Source organism: Stegodyphus dumicola, chromosome 10 (genome assembly GCF_044657685.1).
Source record: "Stegodyphus dumicola isolate Sdum_Otavi_A_Nest chromosome 10, ASM4465768v1".
NCBI lineage: Eukaryota > Metazoa > Arthropoda > Arachnida > Araneae > Eresidae > Stegodyphus > Stegodyphus dumicola.
Genome location: NC_140777.1, coordinates 67,687,546 through 67,711,060, shown reverse-complemented (window position 1 = coordinate 67,711,060; position 23,515 = coordinate 67,687,546). Strand labels below are relative to the sequence as shown.

Sequence of the window (23,515 nt, the reverse complement as noted above, 5' to 3'; positions counted from 1 at the left end):
AGGTAATTATGTGCATGCGTCAACGCATATGCACATGCGTAAACGCTATGCATACGCAGAAAGTTTGTAGCTTTTAGGTCCGGATTATAGATCATTCCGGATTATGGACGTCCATATTAAAGACTTTGTACTGTATAAGGATGGAAAAACCAGGTAAAAAGTTATATTTTAAAATTTTTTAAATTATTTTTTGTTTTCAATTTGAAAGTACAAAACGTGGATCTTTGCACCAAAACATTTTTGTGATTGGAAGTAGATACCTTGGACCAATATTTTTGAAAATAAAGATCATATAAGGTTTTCTATGGACATTGTATGTAAAGTTAGTGTATTATATATAGTTTAATTAATTATGCATAGAAGTCCACATGTATAATATACATTTTAAAATCACTAATGTGCCAAATGGTATTTTTTTTTCAAAATGTTTGCCTACTTAGTGCACTTGTGTTTATCACAAATGAAAAATTAGATTATGTCTCCAAATTAAAAGGTTCATTTGAAATATAAGCATATTCTATATGGTTATTTGTGTACCTTGACATATATAGCTGTTGTAACCATTCTTTAATATAAACTGTGCTGCTAATATAAACTGTTGGATTAACTGTAGCTACAAGGGTGCCCTCTGGTGAGTAGCCAGAGAAGTACTTTAGTAAAAGCCAAGTGATTAACCTGATAGGTTGTATCAGATTCTTGGTTTGTAATTTTCTTAAAGTTAAATGTAATGTCCGTGTGTTAATAAAATAATTGCTACACTATAAAGAACTTTTTTATAACCCCATTCAAAAATGACTCCCCATACTGTTATTTTAATTTTTAATATACATGTATACAGTTTAATAATGAAAATAAAAATAGTGATAAATTTGCATCAGTTTATTTATTTCTTATAATTTTATTTGCGTTATAAATATAGACTTATTTCTAAACTATAATATTTTGTATTATCATATCTAGAAATTTTTTTTGAAACATTTGATCATCTCATTGTGAAAATAAACATTTGTAAAATAAAGTTTGTTTTGTATTTCATGCGGATCAGTCACAAAAAAAAAAAAAAAAAAAAAAAAAAAAAAAATGAAATCTTACAGGACAGGTGGAAAAACTGTCTTTAAGTTGGAATACAAATTTAAAAGTTAAATAAAATAGCTAAAATATTTTATTTTCTATAAATAAAAATATTAAACCCATTTTTATTTGTTTTTCACTTATAGTATCTGATGAGATTTCTAAATTACATTGCAAAAACAAAAACATGAGAGTTTACCGCAAAGAACAATTGCCAGTTAGAATGCATTATGCAGATAATCCAAGAATTGAGCCTATAGTCTTAGATATAGATGCTGGTTGGACTATTTCTAGGTAAATTTTAATTATTTTATTAAATTAATGATAATGTTAATATGCTATTTATTCATCACAATTGTATTAATATAATGATAATAATAGATATAATTATATATCTTATCTTAATATATGTGAAATTTATTTTGTATACATATACTAATAATATATGAAAGGCATATAAAAGTATATAAGTTATTTTTGTAAATATATTTTCATATATGTACCTATATACAGAATAAGCACAAAGCCAGTTTTTGGCAATTGAATTCAAGATATTATAACATAAAAAGTGAACTGAAGAAGTTGGTAAGTGTGATATCCATCAGTAAATTAACTAAAAAAAATTCTTTTTTTTTTTCCTTTTGAGAATCGCTAGGTATAATTCCCATTACTAAAGTGCAGTGCCATCAAGAATAGTGCTCTAACTACTAGTGTCCTACTATTTGCAGCAACTAAGTTGACATTTGACAATAATAAATAAGATGTTATACAGACATTTCTGGTTTCTCTCATATCAGCTGCAATTAATTCAGAAGCTCTGTGCATGTCTCTAAATGAAAACCTTCCAAATCAGTGAAAAGGTCATGCTGAACCCAATGATCAAATTGTTTGCAAATGGACCCCAGACCATTTGACTTTTACTGTGGCTATTTGTCAAATTTATGTACACACACACACACACACACACACACACACACACACACACGCACACACACACACACACACACACACGCACACACACAAAGTTCCACTTAGGTTATATATTTTATTTATAGTATATAGCATGTTCTAACATATGTATTTTGATGCAAAATTGAAGTTTTTCTGAAATGGCATGCCACCTTTTTTCCCCATATATTTAAATTCTAGGATTCAAATTATGCCTAAAAAGAAATTCTGTAAAATTTGGTGAGAAACATACTGAGTAATTCAAAAATATAGTTTGGTAAACTTTTTTCACTTTCATTCAAAAGTAATTTGGCCACTTTTTCTCACTGAAGAATTTTTTTGCCTCAAAAAAACTTTAATTGCCTCAAAAAAACTTTAATGTTTCTGTAGAGTCAGCTGGATATTTTTTTTATTTTAAAGCTGGAGATGTGAAAAATGTGCAATGACCTCACCAGGACAGGAACTAATTTTCAAGTACATTTAATTTAAAAGTCAACATTATATCATGTATGCTGAATTCAAATAATATTGTGGGGGTAAAATTTTGATTGTTAATTTAAAAAAAAATATTGCTGTTGTAATTTTTACAAAATTTAGCACTTTGGCAAAATTTGAGGTGTAGAATCGAAATGCAAAAAAAAAAAAAAAAAATTGGCATGTCATTTTAGAAAGAGTCAGATTCTGTGTCAAAATGCAAAAGTTAGAATGATGGAATAATGCTATATAGTATAAAAATCTAGTATACAGCCTTAGTTCTTCTCTCGAAACAGGAAAATTGCAAGTTCAGTTTTGTTAATCAACCGTGTACAATATCAGATATACAATTGCTCCTCCTTTTTTTTTTTTTTCTTTTTTGAGTAGGTGCACACTCAAACCTGTTTTTGTGCAGTGGATAGGAAATACATAAAAGAAAATGCATAAAAAAAATCTCACAAAGTTTCACAAATAACTATAAAAAATAGATTTTGCAACACAATTAAAAAGTATTTTTTTAATGTGGTGACTAGAAACTGCATAAAAAATGTCTCATGGAGAAAATAACTCAAACCTTACGAAATAACTAGGAATTGCTTTTTTAAATGAAATCAAGACACGACGTTAGCAGCTACTTGGAATCTCGCCAAACCTTTTAGAATCTGGTTTAGAAAATACACATGCAAACATTTTAAAGTATTTTATTAACATATGAACTTATTTTACACATACAAAACTTTTCAAAATGTATAACCATTATCCTTCATAGTCTGACAATACGTGAAACTTTCTTGTGATAAACTGGTTCAAAATAGCTTTCGTCACTTGAAGATACTACCTCACACTCATTCAGAGTTGACTTTTTTTCAGTTACCATATACTCGGTGATCAATTTTTGCGACGACTGTTGTTTTACTAAATGCTTATTTATGTCTTGGTAGCCAAATATACAAGTTTGGAGCTCCTTTTGGCATTATGGAAGTTCTTTCAGAATTGGCATCGATTGCAAGAAAATGCCATTCTAATTTCTAGCAAAGATAAAGTCTTGCATAGATTTTATCTACTGCCATATAATCGGGTTCTTCTTGCTCATCGGTAACATCTGTTACATAATTTATAATGTCATCATGCCTTATGGTTTCATCCTGAATCATTTCGACAAGATCATTTTTACTGAAAGTATTAAACCTGTCTCCACCAATATCATGTGCTAGCATACCGTAATTTCCGGAAGAAAGGCCGCATCAGTGTAAACGCTGCAATAGATTAAATTGCGCGTGACATCGTCATGGGCCGTATAGATGCAAAAACTCAACCTAAGTCCTGATATATGACATACCAGTTAAGAAAAATGCATGAAATGAAACCATAACTCAAAAATAAATTAAAGGTAAGAAATGTATAGCTTCTGTGCCGTTTAGAGACATTTTCAAAAATTTTCCGCTCCCTTCTTACTTAAAAACTATCCAACAAGTATTTGTACCCAAACTGATGGGATCTGTATTTGGCAGAATGCCAAGAAAAATCCATTCATGCTGAAGAGGAAATACGTCAGAGTTCGTTATTGTGAGGCAGGTGGAGTCGTGTCCGCCTTTGAAAAAAATTGCAGAAAAGGCAGGAGTGGGGAGAGGATGGGTCCTGGAAGATTCATCGAATGGCAGAGGAGAAAGACTATTCAAACTGATGAGAATGTTGATTTGAAAGGGGGAAGAATGTTATTGTTCTGAGATCTCGTTTAGGGTGAATAAGGCATGTAGGTCCGTTCAAGGGAAAGAATGTAAACAAAATAACGTTCGCAAAAAGCAACTGAGTGGTCTTTTGTGTGGGAACAGCACCAGTCTATGCACAATGACAAGGCCATCCAAACTATGTACAATGACCATCATAGGAAATATTTTATTTTTAGAGTGCACCTAAACGCCGCATGGGTAGAAACACCGCACCCGCTGAAAATTTAAGTTTTAAACACGTAAACGCCGCGGCGTTTCTTCTGGAAATTACGGTACATTTTTTTATTGATGATAACTTTGCCATTTATGTTCCAATTGGATTGAAATTTTCATATATCAGAAAAAAAAATTGCACCAAGAAAGACCGCACAAAAATAGGTTTGAGTGTACTTTTATTATCCACAGCTTTGAATGTTTTTCAAGAATGCATGAAGGCTGGTATAAAGACTTCATGTATGGTTGGAACTGGACTATCACATCAATATTCAATATTTCGTAAGTAATAGGTGTCATGCATATCAAGTATTTATAATCGAACTCAATACTGCCAAAATAGCAAAAAATATTTAAAAACAGCATATATGTATTTAGAATTTCCAATAGACAGTCTTATGTGCTGGTGATAAAAATGACTTACTCTTTTCAGTATTGCCATTGCTCACTTTCAAATCATTAAGTTTTTTAATCAAAAATTTGTTAAAGTTTTACAAAATAGGAAACAGATAATAAAGCAAACTCAAAATTCGTGCTTCCAGTTGCCCAGATTCATGTGGAAGACTATGCTATTCAAAATTTGATGGCTGTAGGTACCATTGTTTTTTCATAATGCAAGAAACATGCATGCATTCCTGCAGATTCTTCATTATTTATTAAAATATTAAGATATAAATAAAAGTTTAATAAATAATCAAATTAATAGTAAATGGTTAACGAATAAAATAAAATACCGGACTTCATATTATTTGAGGCTGTGGCTGGAATTAGTATCACTCAAAAACTAAAAATAAAGCTCAGCTGGCCTCCAGCTGAATTTAAGGCATAAATATTCAGTAAAAGGTACTGCTTAAAGGAATAATAGAAATAAAAATTTTATCTTTTTACAACACACCAGTAATAAAAGGAAAAATGATTAAGCGTTACTAATGAGAATAAAAAAAGTGCTATAAAAAGTAACTTAGTATGGAGTATGGTGGATATTTTAATGGAGGTGTATACGTTATGAAGAATAAAAGTAAAAAAAAAAAAAAAAAAAAAGAGAGAGAGAGAAAAGTCAAACACTTTTTGACTATGATATCCTGCTGATATAATTCTAGCTGTTAAACAGAAAGTGACAGGGAGGTATGTCTCCAAATTAGATTTTAGCTGAGAACAAATTTAAGGTTTTATTGTAAGTGACAAATTTCGCTTGCCATATTTGGCTGCATCGTTCCAAATTAAAGGAGTTAATAATTAATTTCATTGCACTTCCTGCATAAGAAGTCTTTAACATGTGAGTGGGAATTTTTCTATCCTTAAATGTCTTAATCTACATCCAAAAGTTTGTTTCCCATGGAAAGAGAATGCATATATATATAAGTTAGAATTGATTTTTAAGGCTTAATTATTAAAATAAAGTTTTTGAGATCAAAAGAATTTTCTGCTGAAATTGTGGTGCAGTTACATAAAAGAAATGCCCTATTTGAGATATCTTCTGTATGCTCTGGCTAAAATTATGATTTATCCAAAAATATAAAAGTAATGGAGCCAGATTTCAGTAGGCTGTGGTGAAGATTAAGCTATGACTATGGCAGAGTTAATCTTTCAGTTCTATTAAAATTGTACCCTTTTGAAACCAGCGATTATTTTTATGCTTACTATTTTTATATGAATGCATATAAAAATTGTATATATATATATATGTGTGTGTGTGTGTGATATTTTAGCAGTCGTGAAGCTTGGCATCAGTGTTCAGGCATGGTTTTTGCAGAGTGGTAAGGCTAATCCAAATGAAGAGGCAAGTTGATTTAGCTTTTAATGGTACATCTTTATTCCATAGCTTTAATTAAATTTTTACCATAGATCATGCTTTATTTCATATGGAATTCTCTAAATCACATATTCAATAGTAGTTTAAACCAAGTACGACTAAAGTTAAACTTTATGTGTCATTACTATTTCTAACAAAGGAAAGATAGATCAAGCAGCAGCGAGATGCGTAGCATAGGAGGAGTGGCGAGTTTCTGACACAAAATGGCACGCATTCAGTATTTATAAAAGCGGTTATGTAATAGGCTAGCAAATTTTAGAAGGTACTGGTCTAGGGGGAAGATCCTAAATTGCAGAAAGTTAATTAAGGTTGCGTGTTCGCGAAAAGCAAAGCCATCATATTTTTTTTTATATTTTACATATATATACTGTTTACACTGTACATGAAATATGAAAGATAAAATATAAAGAAAAGATGCAAACAATAATTAACTTAGTTTTATTTTTTAATTATTATGATTTTATGTTTCAGCAAAAAAGTGGAACCTAATGATTATTTTTGCTCTGGAGGAGCTCATGGATATGACAATTTAATCCCTGACATGCGAGTATGAAGTGAATATTTTCGGTATTTTTTACTTAAGTAAATAGAGTAACAGATCTTTTATGTTGCTGTATATAAAAAACTGAATTAAATTTTATTCTTAATAGTATAAAAATTCATTTTTGATCTTATTGTATTCTGTGTTAATCAGTTTTTTAGTAAATTTTCTACCTGTGAGTAAACAAAGGAATTCTTTCCTGAAAGATAGTTTAATCCAAACTATGATTTTTATGAAAAACTTACACTGCCTGTATACAATATTTAATTATTTCCCTTGTCTATGCGATGTAAATGTGTGATAGCATTCTATGAAATGTTTAATGTAAGATGTAATTTCACAAATATCATCCAACTATCATGTGCTTTACTTAAGTTTAAAAAATGCATATGTATATTAATATATTAATATTATGCTTAAATTTTGTTTTAAAAATTAATGTTACAGATTGAAAGTAGAATTAATTAAAATGCAGGCCCTTTACTATCTAGGTTCACATTCAGGCATAAGTCCTAATTAAAAGAGCCTCCAATCATCCTAACTGTAAGAAAAGTGTAATATGTTTTTCCCATCAAAAATTAAGTAGGAGCATCAAAGGGTTTCAAAAGAAAGTTGTGTTTAAGGCCTCAGATTGTTTTGCTCAAAACCTGTTTGAATGCTGTATACATACATCAAAATTCTTATATTTATTTTCTTATTGTGCATGTTATATATTTATTACTAATTATGAAAGTGTTAATTACATATAACAGAAGATTATAACGAAAGACATATCTTGATAACAGAAGATTGTAGCTTTTATGGAACACAGTTTAAATTCAGCAGTCTTGTAATACGTATTTACAGATATGATAAATTATTAGGCTCAAACAAAAAAATCAATAATTTTGATAACATTTATTTATAAATAATAATATTATTAAATTTTAATCAGCAATTATTTGAAGACATCCATGTTTCAATATATATTTTTCAATTTAATAATAAAAGCTTTTTATTTACTAATTGCTGTATTTTATACTATTTAAATTGCTAATATACTTTAATGTAAAAATGTGCTTGCCATTATATTTAATTCTATTTTTCAAAGTATTTTTCATACAAGGTAATTGAATTAAAAATGTGACAGAATCTTTTTATATATTTTTTCTCTTTCTATGTTAATATTTTTGTAAATTTTTAAATCTTTCAGTTACTTATTATTTACTTCTACTTTTTCTAGTACATTTGTCAGTTAGTGAGGGGGAGGCAAGAAACCCTTTAACCTCTCAAAACTGCAACTTTTGAAACTGTCTTAAATGAAACTAATTGTGATCAGAATTAAATTGCTGAAAAATTCAATACTGGTCGAAATTCTGTGGACCTTATTTATAAATTTGTATCTGAGAATGTAGATCATACAGAAACTTGGAAAGAAAAAAAATGTGGCAGAAAAATGATACTGAGGAGAGGGAGTCAAAGAAAATTCACAAAAATATGAAATAAAATTTCCACAGATTAAAAAAATGTATATCCATTAATTTATATGAGTTTGGAAGCATCTGGAATATTGAGACATGGTATCATGCTGGAATATTGAGGCAAACATAATTTAATGACAAAATAAAAATTTGCAGGCATAGGAAAAAGTCCAAAATTAATTTGAATAGGCATATATATAAATATGCAATATTTGATAATATATATAACCTGAAATATTTAAGAAGTGGGATGTCTTACGAAATTACAAGTGGGGGTCTTGTGAGTAAGTAAGATAGTCATTGACATTTTACTATACCTGGATGAATATTTTAAAATTGCAGTTTGTTGCTTTTATTCTCAATTTCACTAAAAATCTTATTTTCCAACATACCTGCATATTTTATTTGCAAAAATTCTGGAAAATACAAAAATTTATCCATAAATATGTTTAAGCTAAAATGTTCTGTATCAATGAAGAAATGCTCCAGTATGTTATCAGAAGATACTTTAGTCAAGAGATTGTAAAGTATTTAATTTCAGTAGTGGATTGTGATGAATATTGAAAATTCAGAAAGGTTATATGATGCAAAAAGAACTCTTAGCAGTGCTTTAAAAACAATCAAATACCAGTGCTTTAAAAATGGATTTTAGGCCTCAAGTACAAGCTTGGTGTTCTGGAAAAAAATTAAGAAAGAAAGAGGGGGAACAAAGAAATGCCTTTGTGGAGTAATAGTGAACTATGCCACAAATCAAAAAATACTTCAAAGTATTTCAGCTAAAAATAATGTAAAAATATTGTCTTGGCCAGGAAGAAATTAGTCCATATAAAATTCACTCAAAAACTTGGTCAGTTGTAAAAGAAATGTGAAGTAAAAGAGAATAACTAATAAAGAGAAGCTCATATAAAACTTTATTCAAATATTGCACTATAACCCAGTTATTAAATAAATTTAAAATCCTTAATTGATGCCAAATACAAATCCATGCTGAAATATATCAAAATACTTGGGAAAGCAAAACATTTCCTACCAAGTATTACTGTCAGGATTTTAAAATATCTGTTTTAATCAAGAAAATATAATAATTTTTGAAATTTTCCTTTTGCTTTGAATAATTTGGGCACATCTGTAGTTATTATCATAGTAGTGATAATGAAATATATGTGTTTGTTGATGGTGAATGTATTTTAATATCATGAATTGTATGTTTTTTATCTTAGCTATATATATTAGATTTATATGTAGTACCATTCTAATGTAGGCATTTTCACAAAAAATCGGCCTTTTTCTGAAATAGCATGCCAATTTTTTTCCCATATTTTGATTCTACTATTCAAATTATGCCTAAATGTTAAATTTTGTAAAACTTGGTGCGAAATTTACAGAAAAATTCAAAAATTTGTCACTTCAAATAGTTCACTTGAAATTCAAATAGTTCACTTCTTAATATATGGCAACCTATTCTCCTTTCTCTTTTTACATTGTTTGTGAGTGGAAAAAAAGTCGCATCATTCTTTCTTTCAAATTATGTCCTTTATATTATATTTTTAATTATAACTGTTATTATTTTAAATATTTTTTTCTTTTTTTGAATTTTATTTTAATTGTTTAAGTTCCATGTTTTCTTTCAAATAACTGTTTTAAAAATTTCTACTTACTCTTTCGAACTGCGTAGTTTAAATAAAAGGTGCATCGTTTATTATTTTTCAAACTGTTTTCTTTACTATATTTTTTAGTCATAGTTATTATTTTAGGTAATTTTTAAATTTTTAGACTTTTATTGTAATTGTTTGTGTTGCATTGTATCTTCAAATTTACTATTTTTTCATTCGAACTGAGCATTTTAATATATATTTATTAATATAAATTTTCCATGATTTTATTTTATTTATTTGAATTGTGTTTCTTTCGGAAGAATACTTTGTGTCCCAGACTATGATGCATCTGAAAACTGAATATAATAAAAGAGAAAATGCAATAAAGCACAGTTAACACGCCTTTCAGTGTTCCGTTCAGAAAAGATATATAAATGAGAAAGATGTATAACCGACATTTTAATTTAGGATGACTTGCATACATTGCTTTAAGCAGTTTTATCATTGTGTCCATTGCTTTACATAATTTTATCATCCTACATTTAATTTCTTAACATGTTATTCATATTTTAGTCAACTATTTTATTTTTGAAATCGCAAGAATCAAATATCATAAAATTAAAAATTTTTAAATTAAAAAAATACTAAATTTTATGCAAAATTTTTTTTTCTTCTTAATAGCTTGTTTGTTTTCTTCAAGTATTCTGCAAGTATATTAAAAAGCATCCAACTGCAAGTATATTAAAAATATATTAAAAAGCATCCAGCTGGTTGCAGGAGCATTTTTGTGGTTTTTCTCATGTGTAATGTGTATACGAGCTGGTTTCCCTTGGAAAGTTTTTCACAAAGGCATCTCTCGCTTAAGGTTCCAATTCAATCCATTTCATTAGTATTTGGTCAAAGCCTTTATCAGTCTTCAGAGACTATGCATTTTGGAGGCATGAGATGAAAGGAAAGTCTGGTTTCATCAAACGAGAAAACGTCTTTAGATGATAGCCATATACGTCAGTGGATAAATTCCTGAATTTGCAAATAATTCAACTGAGAAATCATAGGATGCTCCGTTTATGATAAGATGTGATGTTCTATGACGGAATTTAAATTTATACAATCATATAGTGGAAAACCAGTTGCTTTTCACTTTAATCTGCAATGATATCGTTTTTGTCTTTTCCGTTAGCACAAACTCAATTGTTGCTATTTGCTGGTGTACACACAAGTGTTTTCTTTTTGAACACCCAGCATCCTTGAAGTAGATTCCCCTTTGAATTTTTGCTCCCCCCCCCCCAATTTCCTTCTTTGCTTCTACATTTGTTTTAAGTCCTGACACAAGAAAGTTAAGATTTTGTGATTGTTACACTTCCATAAATTTTGCATTCTTGTCAAATTTTTAAAAATATCAGTTGCATCAATTGCGTTTTAGCTGAAAACAGCTTTTCATTTTCTAGACATTTTAAACAAACAATGTTGACAGTTTGCGTCTTAAAGCAAAGTCCAAAAAGAAGATGATTTTATATAATCTACAGCACAAGAGGAAATTACTACTTAAAACATTTTTTAAAGAGGATTAATGTAAAAATTTATATTTTTATATATATTTTTTCAAAGCTGGGACATGACGCAAACTGTCAACATTGTTTGTTTAAAAAATCAAAGGAACTTTCTCAGTTTTAGACAATTCAGTTTAAATGCAACTGAAGTAAAGTGGCAGACGATAACACGGCGAAGGTAAAAATTTACTCTTACAAATATAAAAAAAAGGTTAAAAACTTGAATAATATCATCAATAATTTTTAAAAAATAGCTTTTCATATAGTATGAATAAATATTTATTATGCATCGTTGACGGAAAAAATTTCATATAATTAATTCTCCATAAAATTTATTCGAAATTTAAGGCTAAAAATAGCTGTGACAATTCACTGTAACAAAATCCATAAAAACACATTTGGCGTTATTATCACTCAAAAAAACACCCAGCATCAAAGATGCCAAATTTCAAAACACGAAAATGTGTAAATTCGTGTATATCTTAGAAAATTTTGAATAAAAAAGTCTAATTTTTTGCAGGTATGCTTAGAAATACAGCTACTTTAAGATGATGGTAAAATTTTTATAGGTTATGATTCAAAATGGTTTTCGAAAAATTTATAAAAATTATTTAAAAATAGAAATTTTAAAAACAAATAATAAAAAATGGGTGAATTTTATTTGGAATGAACCTAAATTTCGAAATGTGAAAGGAAGAATAAAAAAAGTTTAATAAGAAAAGAGATATTAATAAATATATACCAAATTCAATTAACACTGAGAAGCAACAATTTTAAGAGCTAATTTTTAAAAACTACTCATGCGATTTTTACAAAACTTGGCAGTCTGGCATAATTTGAGTCATAGAATCGAAATATGGAAAAAAAAAATTGGTATGTTATTTCAGAAAAGTTTTATTTTGTGTCAGAATACCTATGTTAGAGTAATGCTATATATAAATCTAATATATATCTTATGTCGCACTTTCGAGAGATGAAGAACGCAATTTGAATTTTGTCAATCGGCCCAGTAGAATGGGAGATATAGAACTGTCCCCCCTTTCTTGTGTACAGTGTACAGTAGACACTAATTAACAAATTTGAGCATAGACTTCTAATTAAATAAACAGCCAGTTAAACTTTAAAAAATTTTATTGATTTATTGATTGTAAATGAGATTAGAAAACTATATGTATATATTTATATTTAAGTTTTACTGTTATTAATGTTAATTTATTAATTTTATTACTAAATATTATTTAATTACTTAAAGAAAAAAACAGTATTTTTTTCATTTAAAATTTATTTTACAAATATTTCAAAATTTGTTTTGAAACAAAGTCACATCATATTTTTGTAAAAAAAATGTTCACTGCAATTTTAAAAGCTTGTTTAAAATCATTAATTATATATTATAAATAAAATTAACCCAAATAAAAAAAAATTAAGAATTAATTTTAAAATGTACATTCATAAAAAGATTGAAATCAAAAAATATAGATAATGGTCACTAACTGAAGTAGCTTAGAAGCTATGAAAACTGTCATTACAGTGTTTTTAATTCAAGTTACTGGTTAAAATATTGAGTAGTTTCTGAGTACAGACATGCACTGTAATGTTTTCTAGAACTTTCAATGAAAGTTTGATCTGAGGGAAAAAAAATTGACAAAAATGTGACTTTTTAAAGCTGAGGCCTATCAAAGTGTGAATGGATAAATGTGCTAGGTGATTTTAATTAAATCAAAGTTTGTGAGTTCAAAGAGATATGTTATAATCATGTTATGACTGTGAGCACAGAGGGAATAATCAAATTAAAATGGAAATTTGAGGAACTACTGCAAATTAAATTTAGAATCTTATTCTACTTGTTTCTTTCTTTCTTTCTTTCTTTCTTTTTTTTTTTTATCTTACATATATATCTATATATGTTTGTGTAATGTGCAAAATAAATGTTACAGTTGTTGCATTTAAAACTTAATTTACAATTCTGTAACATCTTCCCTTTCTGGCTCTTAATAATTAGATCAGTTAAATTTTATATCTAAACTGTATTAAGGAATAAAAAATGTCATTATGAACTTTCTGTTGAATCCTTATGTTTCTTGACCTCGAAAATGAAACTCCAGAAATTCCTTCTTTCATAAATTTATTCAATTTTGTACTTCAAACTTTCCCATGTTATCCATGGTATTCAGTGGCAGATTTTGTGTTGTTTGTGATGGTGAAGAGAGATATTTTCTGCTCACATATTCTTTGAGTCAATTAATTTCATGTTCACGACAACAAAATGCATTTGTTTACTTACAAATCTTTTTTCTTTTATTTTTACATTTTAACTGTAAGTAATAAAACTTTAAATTATTTCTGTGAACTTAAAAATTATTTTTTTACTTTAAATCATAATAAAAAGGCTATTTATTATATTATAAAATACACTGCTGACCATTAAAATTGTTACACTAGGAAGGTATGCAAATAGCATAATCTTGTTTATTGTACATGTACAGTATAATGGGGAGAAGAGATGATTAAATTTAGGACATGATTTCTAGAACATGAAGACAGATAGTCCTCGAGTGCTTTGCCATAATAGTTTTTACTATAACATAAACCTAATGTTAATTCATATTTTTTACATAGTGCTTATGAATTATTAATGAGAACTTAACTGGTTTAATCAAATTAATTTTCCTTAATATTCAAACAAAAAAAATACGTACAAGTATTAAATTTGTTTGTGAAGTTTATTCTTAATGCAGCTTTCAATATAGCTCTGTCTTTGCTGATAAATATATTTTTAACGGAACTGAAGGGACAACCAAAATTTTATTATTATTTTTTTTCCAGATGTAATAAATTTTATTTGCCATGTCAATTTAAACCGTAATTTTTGACTGCATTGAAAGTGAGAATTTTAATTTTGTACTGATGTCTGTTAAATTTGTATTAACATGGGTAATCCTTTTTTTACAGGCAATTTTTCTAGCTTATGGCCCATCTTTTAAGAAAAATTGCACTGTTGAACCTTTTTTAAATACAGAATTGTATGAATTATTTTGTGGTATGTCTGTCTATGTGTTTCCAAATTGTAATAATGCTTTACAAATGTAAATATTGCTTGAAATAAGAGTTTCTTAAATTAACTTTTTAAATAAATAAATAAATTTTACTGTTTTTTAAATGAAAAAAAAAGGGGGGGAGATTTCTTTTTACTTTTGGGGAATAAATATGACAATTTCATATCGATAGACTATTTTATATTCCTGAAACTAAACTATAAGCTGATCATTTCTTGAAATTGAAGCTCACTATTCACTAGAAGCAGAACTTAAATTATGCTTGAGCCTGGCTCCAGTACATCTCAGTTTCTGTAGTAAATCTTAATTCTATTTGGAGAGCACTGGAGCCATAAATAAAAGGGCTCTGGCACTTTTATTAAATTAATTTTAGTAATTTTTATTAAAGTATTATTATGTAAGTGAAACACAGTTTAAAGAGACATACTTCATTTTAAATTTCAGTATGTCTTAAAAATTGATTATAATTTCCAAATGTATAGTTGTCTTTCTCTGGCAAACAAGCACTTTGATTGAGTTTAGGACTCCATCAAAACACATAAATGTCAGAAGGAAACAAAAGTCGCCATCCACATGTCAAAGGCTTATTCTCCAGGTAATGCAATGAATTTATGAGAGCTCATGCAGACTTCAGCCATGTAACCAAATATGGGGGACAAAAATTCGTTTATTCTCATGTTGTTATTGGATGAGACTAAGAGGAAATTTTTTTTGCCTAGTTGCATTCTTCCTGATAGCCTCTCTTTGTTTTCAAAGCTACACTACCCCATTAAAATTTCTTTCCATACTCTCATATTGTATCTAACATTCTCTCTGTTCTCATTTGTGATGCTTTAATCGTTTTACTTTTCTCTATTAGTGTGCTGGAAAAAGACATCCCTTGAAATAGTTTATTATAGGGCTTAAATTCAGCCAGAAGACTATTTCTTTGATTTGAAGGAAATTGTAAATCCAAGCATAGCTCCAAATAAGAAGATATCCGATATTTTATTTCTTTTATTTAATTATTCATCATGAATTTAATAACTTATTAAATTTTTATATATGTCTGTATGGTTTATTGAATTTAATTATTTTAATTATTAGTTATTTTATTTATTTTTTTCTTCTTCCTGATGGTCATAGAGCTCTGCCATTTCGAGTTTAGAAATTACACCCTGACTAAAAGCAGGTTAGAAGAACTGAAGATGATACATCAGTTTTATATATATATACAGGGTGTCTCGTAAATGTTGCGACAAACTTTTGGGGGAGGTAGGTCACATTATAAGGATTAAGAATTGCATAGGAACCCATGCTGAGAAACGTCACAGTACACCACCAGGGGGTTATGTACAGGAGAGTGCTAGTGGAAAGTGAGGATTGCCTTATTCAAGTGGTAGGTACAAGATGAAGATCATGGAATGCTACATGAACTGGTAGCTTGCTGACATGCACTTAGTGTATGGAGTAGCTGAGGATAATGGATGAACCGCTACACGCATTTATTGAGAACGCTTCTCCGACAGACATCAACCATACGACAGTTGTTTGCATGTCTGCATCAAAATTTGTGTGACTACGGATCATTAAGAAGTGGACTCATTTTGAACTGGATGTTAGTAGCCATTTGAAGAGATCATTCCCGTATCAATGGATTGGGCGCAATGGACCAATTCATTGATGTGGATTGGTCTTGGTGGCCAACATTTTTGGGAGCTTACAGACATGCACTTAGTGTATGGAATAGCTGAGGCTAATGAATGAACTGCTGCACACATTTATTGAGAATGTTTTTCCTTCAGACATCAACCATACGACAGTTTGTTTGCACGTCTGCATCAAAATTTGTGCGACTATGGGTCATTAAAAAGTGGATTCATTTTGGATTGGATGTTTGTAGCCATGTGAACAGATCATTCCTGCATCAATGGATTGGGTGTGATGGACCAGTTCCCTGGCCTCCATGCTCACTGCATTTATCGATCCTTGATTTCTTTTTATGGGAAGCCATCAAAAGTGTCTATATACGATCCTGTTTTGTCTGAAATGGATATCATGGCAATACTCACCTGCGCAGCTGCTACAATCAAAGAAACTCCCAGTGTGTTTGAATGTGTCTGGCAATAAATGGTCTGTCGGTGTCAGGCATGTTTGGCATCTGATGGTGCAAAATTTGAGCTTCTGTTGTAAACTGTCGTACATCATTTGTATTCATTCCAATAAATGTTTCAAGTTAATCACTCTTGTTTCTTTTTCCCGTCATCTACCTCTGCTACCACTTATTCTTGACATTTCCGGACATATGTTTCTATGCAATTCTTAATCCTCATGATGTGCCCTACCTCCCCCAAAAAATTGTTGTAACACTTACGGGACATTCTGTATATATGTAGATTAAGTTAAAATTAAAACTAAACAGGCAAAAGAAAAACAATGAATAAAATTAACAAATACATTATTAATTGAGCAAATTAATAGTATCGAAAATTACCAGTGGAGTTAATGTAAATTTAAAAATTTTTTTAATTAAAACTAAAAATGGAGCCTAAATTTTACTGTATCATATAAATTCAAATACATCAGTAGAAATGACTGAAAAGTGGCAAAAGCTGTATTATTATTTCAGACTCTTACCCAGTGTTTGTTTTATTTTCTTTTGTTTTGGGACTCTCTGTATATATTTTTCTATATATTTATTATCAAGTACTATTTGCAATAATTTATCTATTCAGATGCAAAGTTCTTTTTATTATTATGGTCAGTTATTGTAGTTAAGATAAGTTACCAATAAAATTCACTTATTCAATATAATTTTCTCTCTTTAGATATGAATAATTTTATTGAATTTCCAACTATATTGCTTTTAAACTGTACAATAATCAAATTATCCATCTAAACTATCTTATAACTAAGGAAAACTTATTGATCAGTAATTAAAGCATGTATGAATTATATAAATAATTGAAAGCTTAAATGTGCTAGTCAAGTAATAAACCATTATCAATGACTTTAATGACACATTATAAAAGTATAAAATTCCGATGTGTATCATAGCTATACTTTAGAACATTTGTTATTGAAAAAAAGGATTAATTACAGTATTAACTGATGACTTATTTCTTCATATACAAAATAAGAGTGAGTTTCTAATTTTCAATATGTACAAACTGAAGAGAATACAAGTGTAAAACTGAAATCCCAGCACAAAAACTGCTTATTATTTAAAGGTAAGCAGTAAATTTTTATTCACCTTCATAATCTTAAGTTCTGTTAGAAGCATATATTCACATTGAAAAATACATATTATTACTAATAAAATAAAATAATTACTATACTTGGAATTTTAATGTTTAATATTTTTACATTTTATACTTTAAATCAAAATTACAATGAAGTCATTTTATGATTACTTAATTAATTAGTTTATTATTAATGCATTTAAGAAAAAAATGATGTTATGCTATAGTTTAAAACAAAAATATTTTTTCATTGAATGTAATGGACTGAGTCTAAAATATAAAAACAGGCATTGGTTTAATTAAATAACATTTAATACAATCAAATCAGCCTCACTATGACAAGCTACATGAACATTGCTTAATACAATATAAAACAAGCGAGCTAGTGACGTCAATCAGAAAATACGAAATATAGGGTAAAGCATGTTGTCACACTTAATGTTTGAAAATAAATATCAACACTCTCCCCAATTGCGCAGTTGATGCGAGTTCATTTAAAAGTTCTATATTTTTCATACATCATGTGTGCTTTTTTCTATGAATAGATTTTTAAGGGAGTCAGCTATCGAAGTGTCCATTAACATTTTCTCAACTATAATTATGTCACTTTTTACAGTATAATGAGCAACATCAATATGCTTAATATGAATAACAAACATCTATTGTCACAAGAAATTTTTAATTTTTTCCTTTGGTTGGCAAATTTAATTCAGCCATGAATTTGTAAAGTTGCAGAGCGTGTTTAATTGCAGAAGATAAAGTTGCATACCCTGCCACAACAGTAAAGCTAGCAAGGACATCCAGCACAATCTACATCAGAGTACCCAATAAGTTCATTACTCCCAGAAGTAACACATTTTAATATTGTTGCTTTAGATCCATTAAGATATCTCATTAAATGTTTTGGCTGTTAGCAAAACTGACAAAGGAAATTTTTGGCATGAGCCATGTCAGGACAAATTCCTTTGGCTGCATACAATAAGCATCCAATAGCTTGCTGATGAACAGATGACACATTTTCAGTTTCATCAGCAACACAAAATTTTGAAAATTTTTTATTTTTATCTTGAGGTAGATACTGGCTTTTGATTCATGCATGGAAAATTTCTGAATTACAGATTTAGTGTATGCACAATGATTCATTGCTATTATCTCATCTTCTATATTTATATGAATCTGAATTCCAAAAGAGTAGCTAAATTCTCCCAAATCTTTCATCTCAAACCTTTTATCTATAGATCTTCTTTAAACTAGCGTTTTAATTTGGTGCAGCTTGAAAAAATTAACAAGTCATCTACATATATTGCAACAAGTAAAATGTTATCAGCTAAGTTCAAATAATATACACAGTAATCAAAGCTTGTGCAAGGTCATGCCTGATTCTTTTCAATGTTCATCTAGTTTTGGTATACCATACTATTCCAGATTGTTTTAGATCATACATGCCTTTTTCAAATCTGTTAACTAAATCTTTACCCCCACTTTCTTTGCAGATCTTCAAAAACTTTAGGAACTTCTCATGTAAATAAATTCTTCAATATTTCTTTGAAAAAAAAAAAAAAACTGCATTTAAATGATCTGTAGTCCAGTCATAAATTGTAGCCAATGTGAGTAATACTCTCAAAATTTCATATCTCACTGCAGGAGAAAAGGTTTCAATATAGCCAACACCATCTTTCTAGGAACACCCTTAAGACTCTAACCTCACTTTGAAATGCTCTTTTGATCCATCAGATGAAAACACATTTGCTTCGAATGGAGGTTAGAAAGGTACTACAATCCATGTTTTATTTCTCTTGTGGACTTGCTAATTCTTTTGAAATTGCCTCTTTTGTTTTGCAACATCAGGATGATTTACAGTATCATTATAAAACAGTGGAAGATATTTGTAGTCTAAGTATTCCACAAAAAACTATGGACATGAGATGGAGTGATGTAGTTTTGATGATTGTTTGGTTTAAAATCTATGCAGTGAACTGGATGGTATCTTAGATCTTCACAAGGATTTTCTGAAGGTAATGTGATTACAGTTGCAGAGAATTTAATCCTTACATTCTTTCACTGGACTTAAAGGGGAACTGGGGCTAAAACAATAACTAGTGAGTGAAATCAATCTGATGACAAGTTATAATCTTCCACATTTTAATTCAAGTGCCACGATAGAGTAATTCAATTTCTTATATGCAGGGATCTTGAAAAATCAGTCATACTTTCAACAGAAATTGAACTTAAGTTCATGTTGCCAGTTGGATATGGCTACAGTGCAAGAATATTGGAAGAAATGGCTGTAATTCCTTGAATACAGCCATTTCTTCCATTATTCTTGCACTGTAAATCTCTTGCACTGTGAAAGTCTTAAATAAAATAAATAATGTACCTAAATAAAATTTACTATTATGTGTGATAAAATAATGTCCAAGTCAACTCTAAAATAGAAAATGAAAGTTCCAGTTCCTGTTAGCTATTGGAGGTGCTATAAAATTGATAGTTTGTATTTTCCTAGAATGTTCTAATTAATTTTGGCAGTGTTGAGGAAAATAGTCTGAATGACCAATATATAAACATCAGTATTATAGTGGATATTTATTTCTCATCAAATGATTACATGGTTGAACATTTTCCTATGTTAATGAGACTCATTACTACAAGAAACAAGTTACCATTTTATGTTGGGATTTTAATATACATACTACCTAATTATTTATAAAATTTCCTGGGAAGATCTGATCTATTCCATTTTTGATTTTTATCCTTCACCTATTAAATTTCTCTTCCATTGTGCAATTATGTAATGTTCTTGGCTTTTTCCACTTCCAAACTCATTAAGAATTAGTTTCTGTGCTGAGAGACAGAACACTTTGAGTCCAGTTAAAATGCTTTTAAAATCTATCGAATCAAACTCATGTATATGGGAATATTAAAAATATATTTGAATTATTATTTTTTTGGAGAAAAATCTGTATGAAATCTTCAAACCAATTACTTTTCATATAGCAGTGGGGGGTTCCTTGATAATATAACATAGATATTCAGAAATCAGTATTTTAAAAATATTTATTATAGTTTGTTCTTAAGATTTCAGTATTAGCGAATGTTTCTAAAATTGTCATTATGTGCTAAGTTATGGTGAGAAATTATAGCTGGTACTATAAAAAAATTTTAAGCACATCTTAATGCTGTATGGTTGCTTGAATTATTAGCACTGTAAATCCCAAGTTCTTAGTGCTAATAATAAAATCTTGATCTTAAAGATTCCTCCCCTTAAATAATTGGATCTGACTTTTTTAAAATATGACCTCCACAGAAGAACAACTGTATAACTTTTCATATGGTATTATATCCATTGACAAGTGATTGAATCAAAGAAGAATTTTTAATTAGTTACCCTTTTTAATCTACGGTTTGTTGTTATTTTTCTAACTGTCACTTGTGTTTTTTAAGTATGCTTGAGAAGACTTATATCTTTCAGTTAAATGTTTAAGATTATTTTAATTAAAAGATCTTTCTCCCATTCTTTAAAAGATTTGTGAAGTTATTAAATATGTTTATTTTTGTAAATACTGGAAATTAAATACTATAATTATTATAATTACTTTAAATAGCTATGAAATTAAAATACAAAGTCTAACATTAAATTAACTGTCATTTTAACTATATATATTTCTATGGTAATCATCATTGACCCCAAGGATTTGTTTTGCAATTAATATGCTTAGAATTTCCTGAAAGTTATTATTTAAAAGATAATAAGAATTTGATTATTTTTAGAGCTGATTCATGTCATTCCACAACCAAATAATGGGACAAGAGGAAGCTTGCATCATACCTTACTCTCTCCTACCTTGATGCCATCTCAGTTAGAACCTGATGCACCAGCAACTGGAGCTATTCCAGCAGATGAAGTGGAATATAATCTTAGAGTTAATGCTTCTAACTGCTCTTGTGCTCAGGTATTTAATATGATTTAATACAAAATATGTTAATAAAACCATGCTTAGAATAAAATGTCAATTACACCTAATCTGTATGTTATCTAAAGTGAATCCTAAGCATATAAATTTTTTCTTATAATTCAAGCTTTGCCATGGATATTGAGCTAAATACATAGAAATTTCACTCAAGCTTTCTCATTTCAATGGTCTTAATGCCTTTGAAATGGAAATTTAATGTATTGAACACAGTAAAAGTGCCGCCCTAACCACAGGGCTAAGCCCATTTAGCCCTGTGGTTAGGGCGCAAGCCTTTTGAGGCGGCAATTTTTTATTTGCGATATAGTAAAAATTTATTTTTCATTTTATTAGTTTTTACTTATTTTTAAATTAAATTAAAACACTTCTTAAAATATTAAACTGATTTTTATTTCTTCCAAATGTGCTGAAAAACGATAGATAGAGAAGGGCAACCCGAAATAGGAGTAACACCCTAACGATCGTACTTTTGTTTCAGTCGCATTTGAACTGTCGGAGCTGTACTGGAGTTAATATAAGACCACCTACGTATACTCACCGCGTCGCCAGGGCATATTCATTTATCTAAACGTAAATTGTATTATTTTAACAATCCTGATAAAAGATAGTGTTGCGTGCGTACGGGTTCGTTATGAAATGAATGCACAAGTCCGATGAAAAATGAACAAAAATTTATTATTATCACAACAAAAATGCTTAAATTTTCTCAAATTATCATGCAGTATTACAATATCTCACAGTAGTTATCTTTTAACTACTCAAATATCCAATAGAACGTAATTCAAAACAGCTAAAGAACGCTAATCCGCGAATTCGCTACAATCAACAAGAGCAGTTTTCTAAACAACAACAAACTAAGCAAGCAACTAACTACAAACTGAGATGTTTTCCTCCTTTTATAAGATTTTAAAATCACGCGCTAGAATTTTCCAGTACTTTCTCGAAATCAAAAAGAGATATTTATTTGTTTAATGCACGCGCTCTTGTATTTTCAATTTTCCGGCTTAGCTTTCTTTTAATATTCGTCACGCGCTGCACTGCGCGAGAAATAAAACCATTTAATTTATAATTGAACTAACATTAGCTTTTTAAATACCAAATTCGTAACAATAGGAACATAAAGGGGTTACTGATGCGTACCTTGATATAGATTGCACGACAAAAGTAAAATTGATATAGTTTTAGTATTTGTCGACTGAATAAGGTGAATTAAAAATTGAAAATTAAGTGGAAATTATTAAATTATATTATTATCTTCCTAAGTTCTTTTCCTTTTACATACACTAGTGGACCAAAAAAAAAAAAAAACGCATAATAAAAAAATGGCATTTAGCAAGATAATATTTATTAATTTTAAAAGGTTAAAAAATAAATTGGTTTTTTTTCTCATTTTATATTTAAAAATATATTTACTTTAAGGTATAAAGAAATTAGGTAGTATATTGAACGGTTTATAAAAATCAAAGTGGACAAAAAAAAAATGCATATTGAAAAAAATTGCCTTTTCCCGCCAAAAAACATAAAAAAATTCTATGATTCAGTGCATCCATGTCAAAGCAATTATCAATTGAATTATCATCTAAAGTGGTCTACAAATCACAGAGCAGGTATGCTACAAAAATGATATTTTATAGACATTTACAAAACGGAAAACAACAAAAAAGAAACTGGCTTTTATACTCAAATACTTCAGGAAAAGTATATTGCATCCCTTGCAAACTGTTTGGTAGTGCCAATAATCCATTTAGTGCAGGTTTTAACGATTGGAAACACAGTGAAAAAATTTCGGACCATGAAAATTCAGCCCTTCATAAAGAAAACACCTGTATAATTGTGAACAGATCTACAGAAAAATGGGAATATTTCAAAAATTAT

At 29.0% G+C, this 23,515-nt stretch overlaps 1 protein-coding gene across 1 annotated transcript in view; it reads left to right on the top strand.

The window, feature by feature from the left end:
- LOC118192267 (ectonucleotide pyrophosphatase/phosphodiesterase family member 3-like) overlaps positions 1–23,515 on the top strand; it is a 130,428-nt gene that overhangs the window by 87,911 nt on the left and 19,002 nt on the right. The window contains exons 10-13 of the mRNA XM_035363193.2: positions 1,218–1,365; positions 6,721–6,796; positions 14,348–14,435; positions 21,441–21,622. Of these exons, the coding sequence (XP_035219084.1) occupies positions 1,218–1,365; positions 6,721–6,796; positions 14,348–14,435; positions 21,441–21,622 (494 nt within the window). The remainder of the gene's footprint in view (positions 1–1,217; positions 1,366–6,720; positions 6,797–14,347; positions 14,436–21,440; positions 21,623–23,515) is intronic.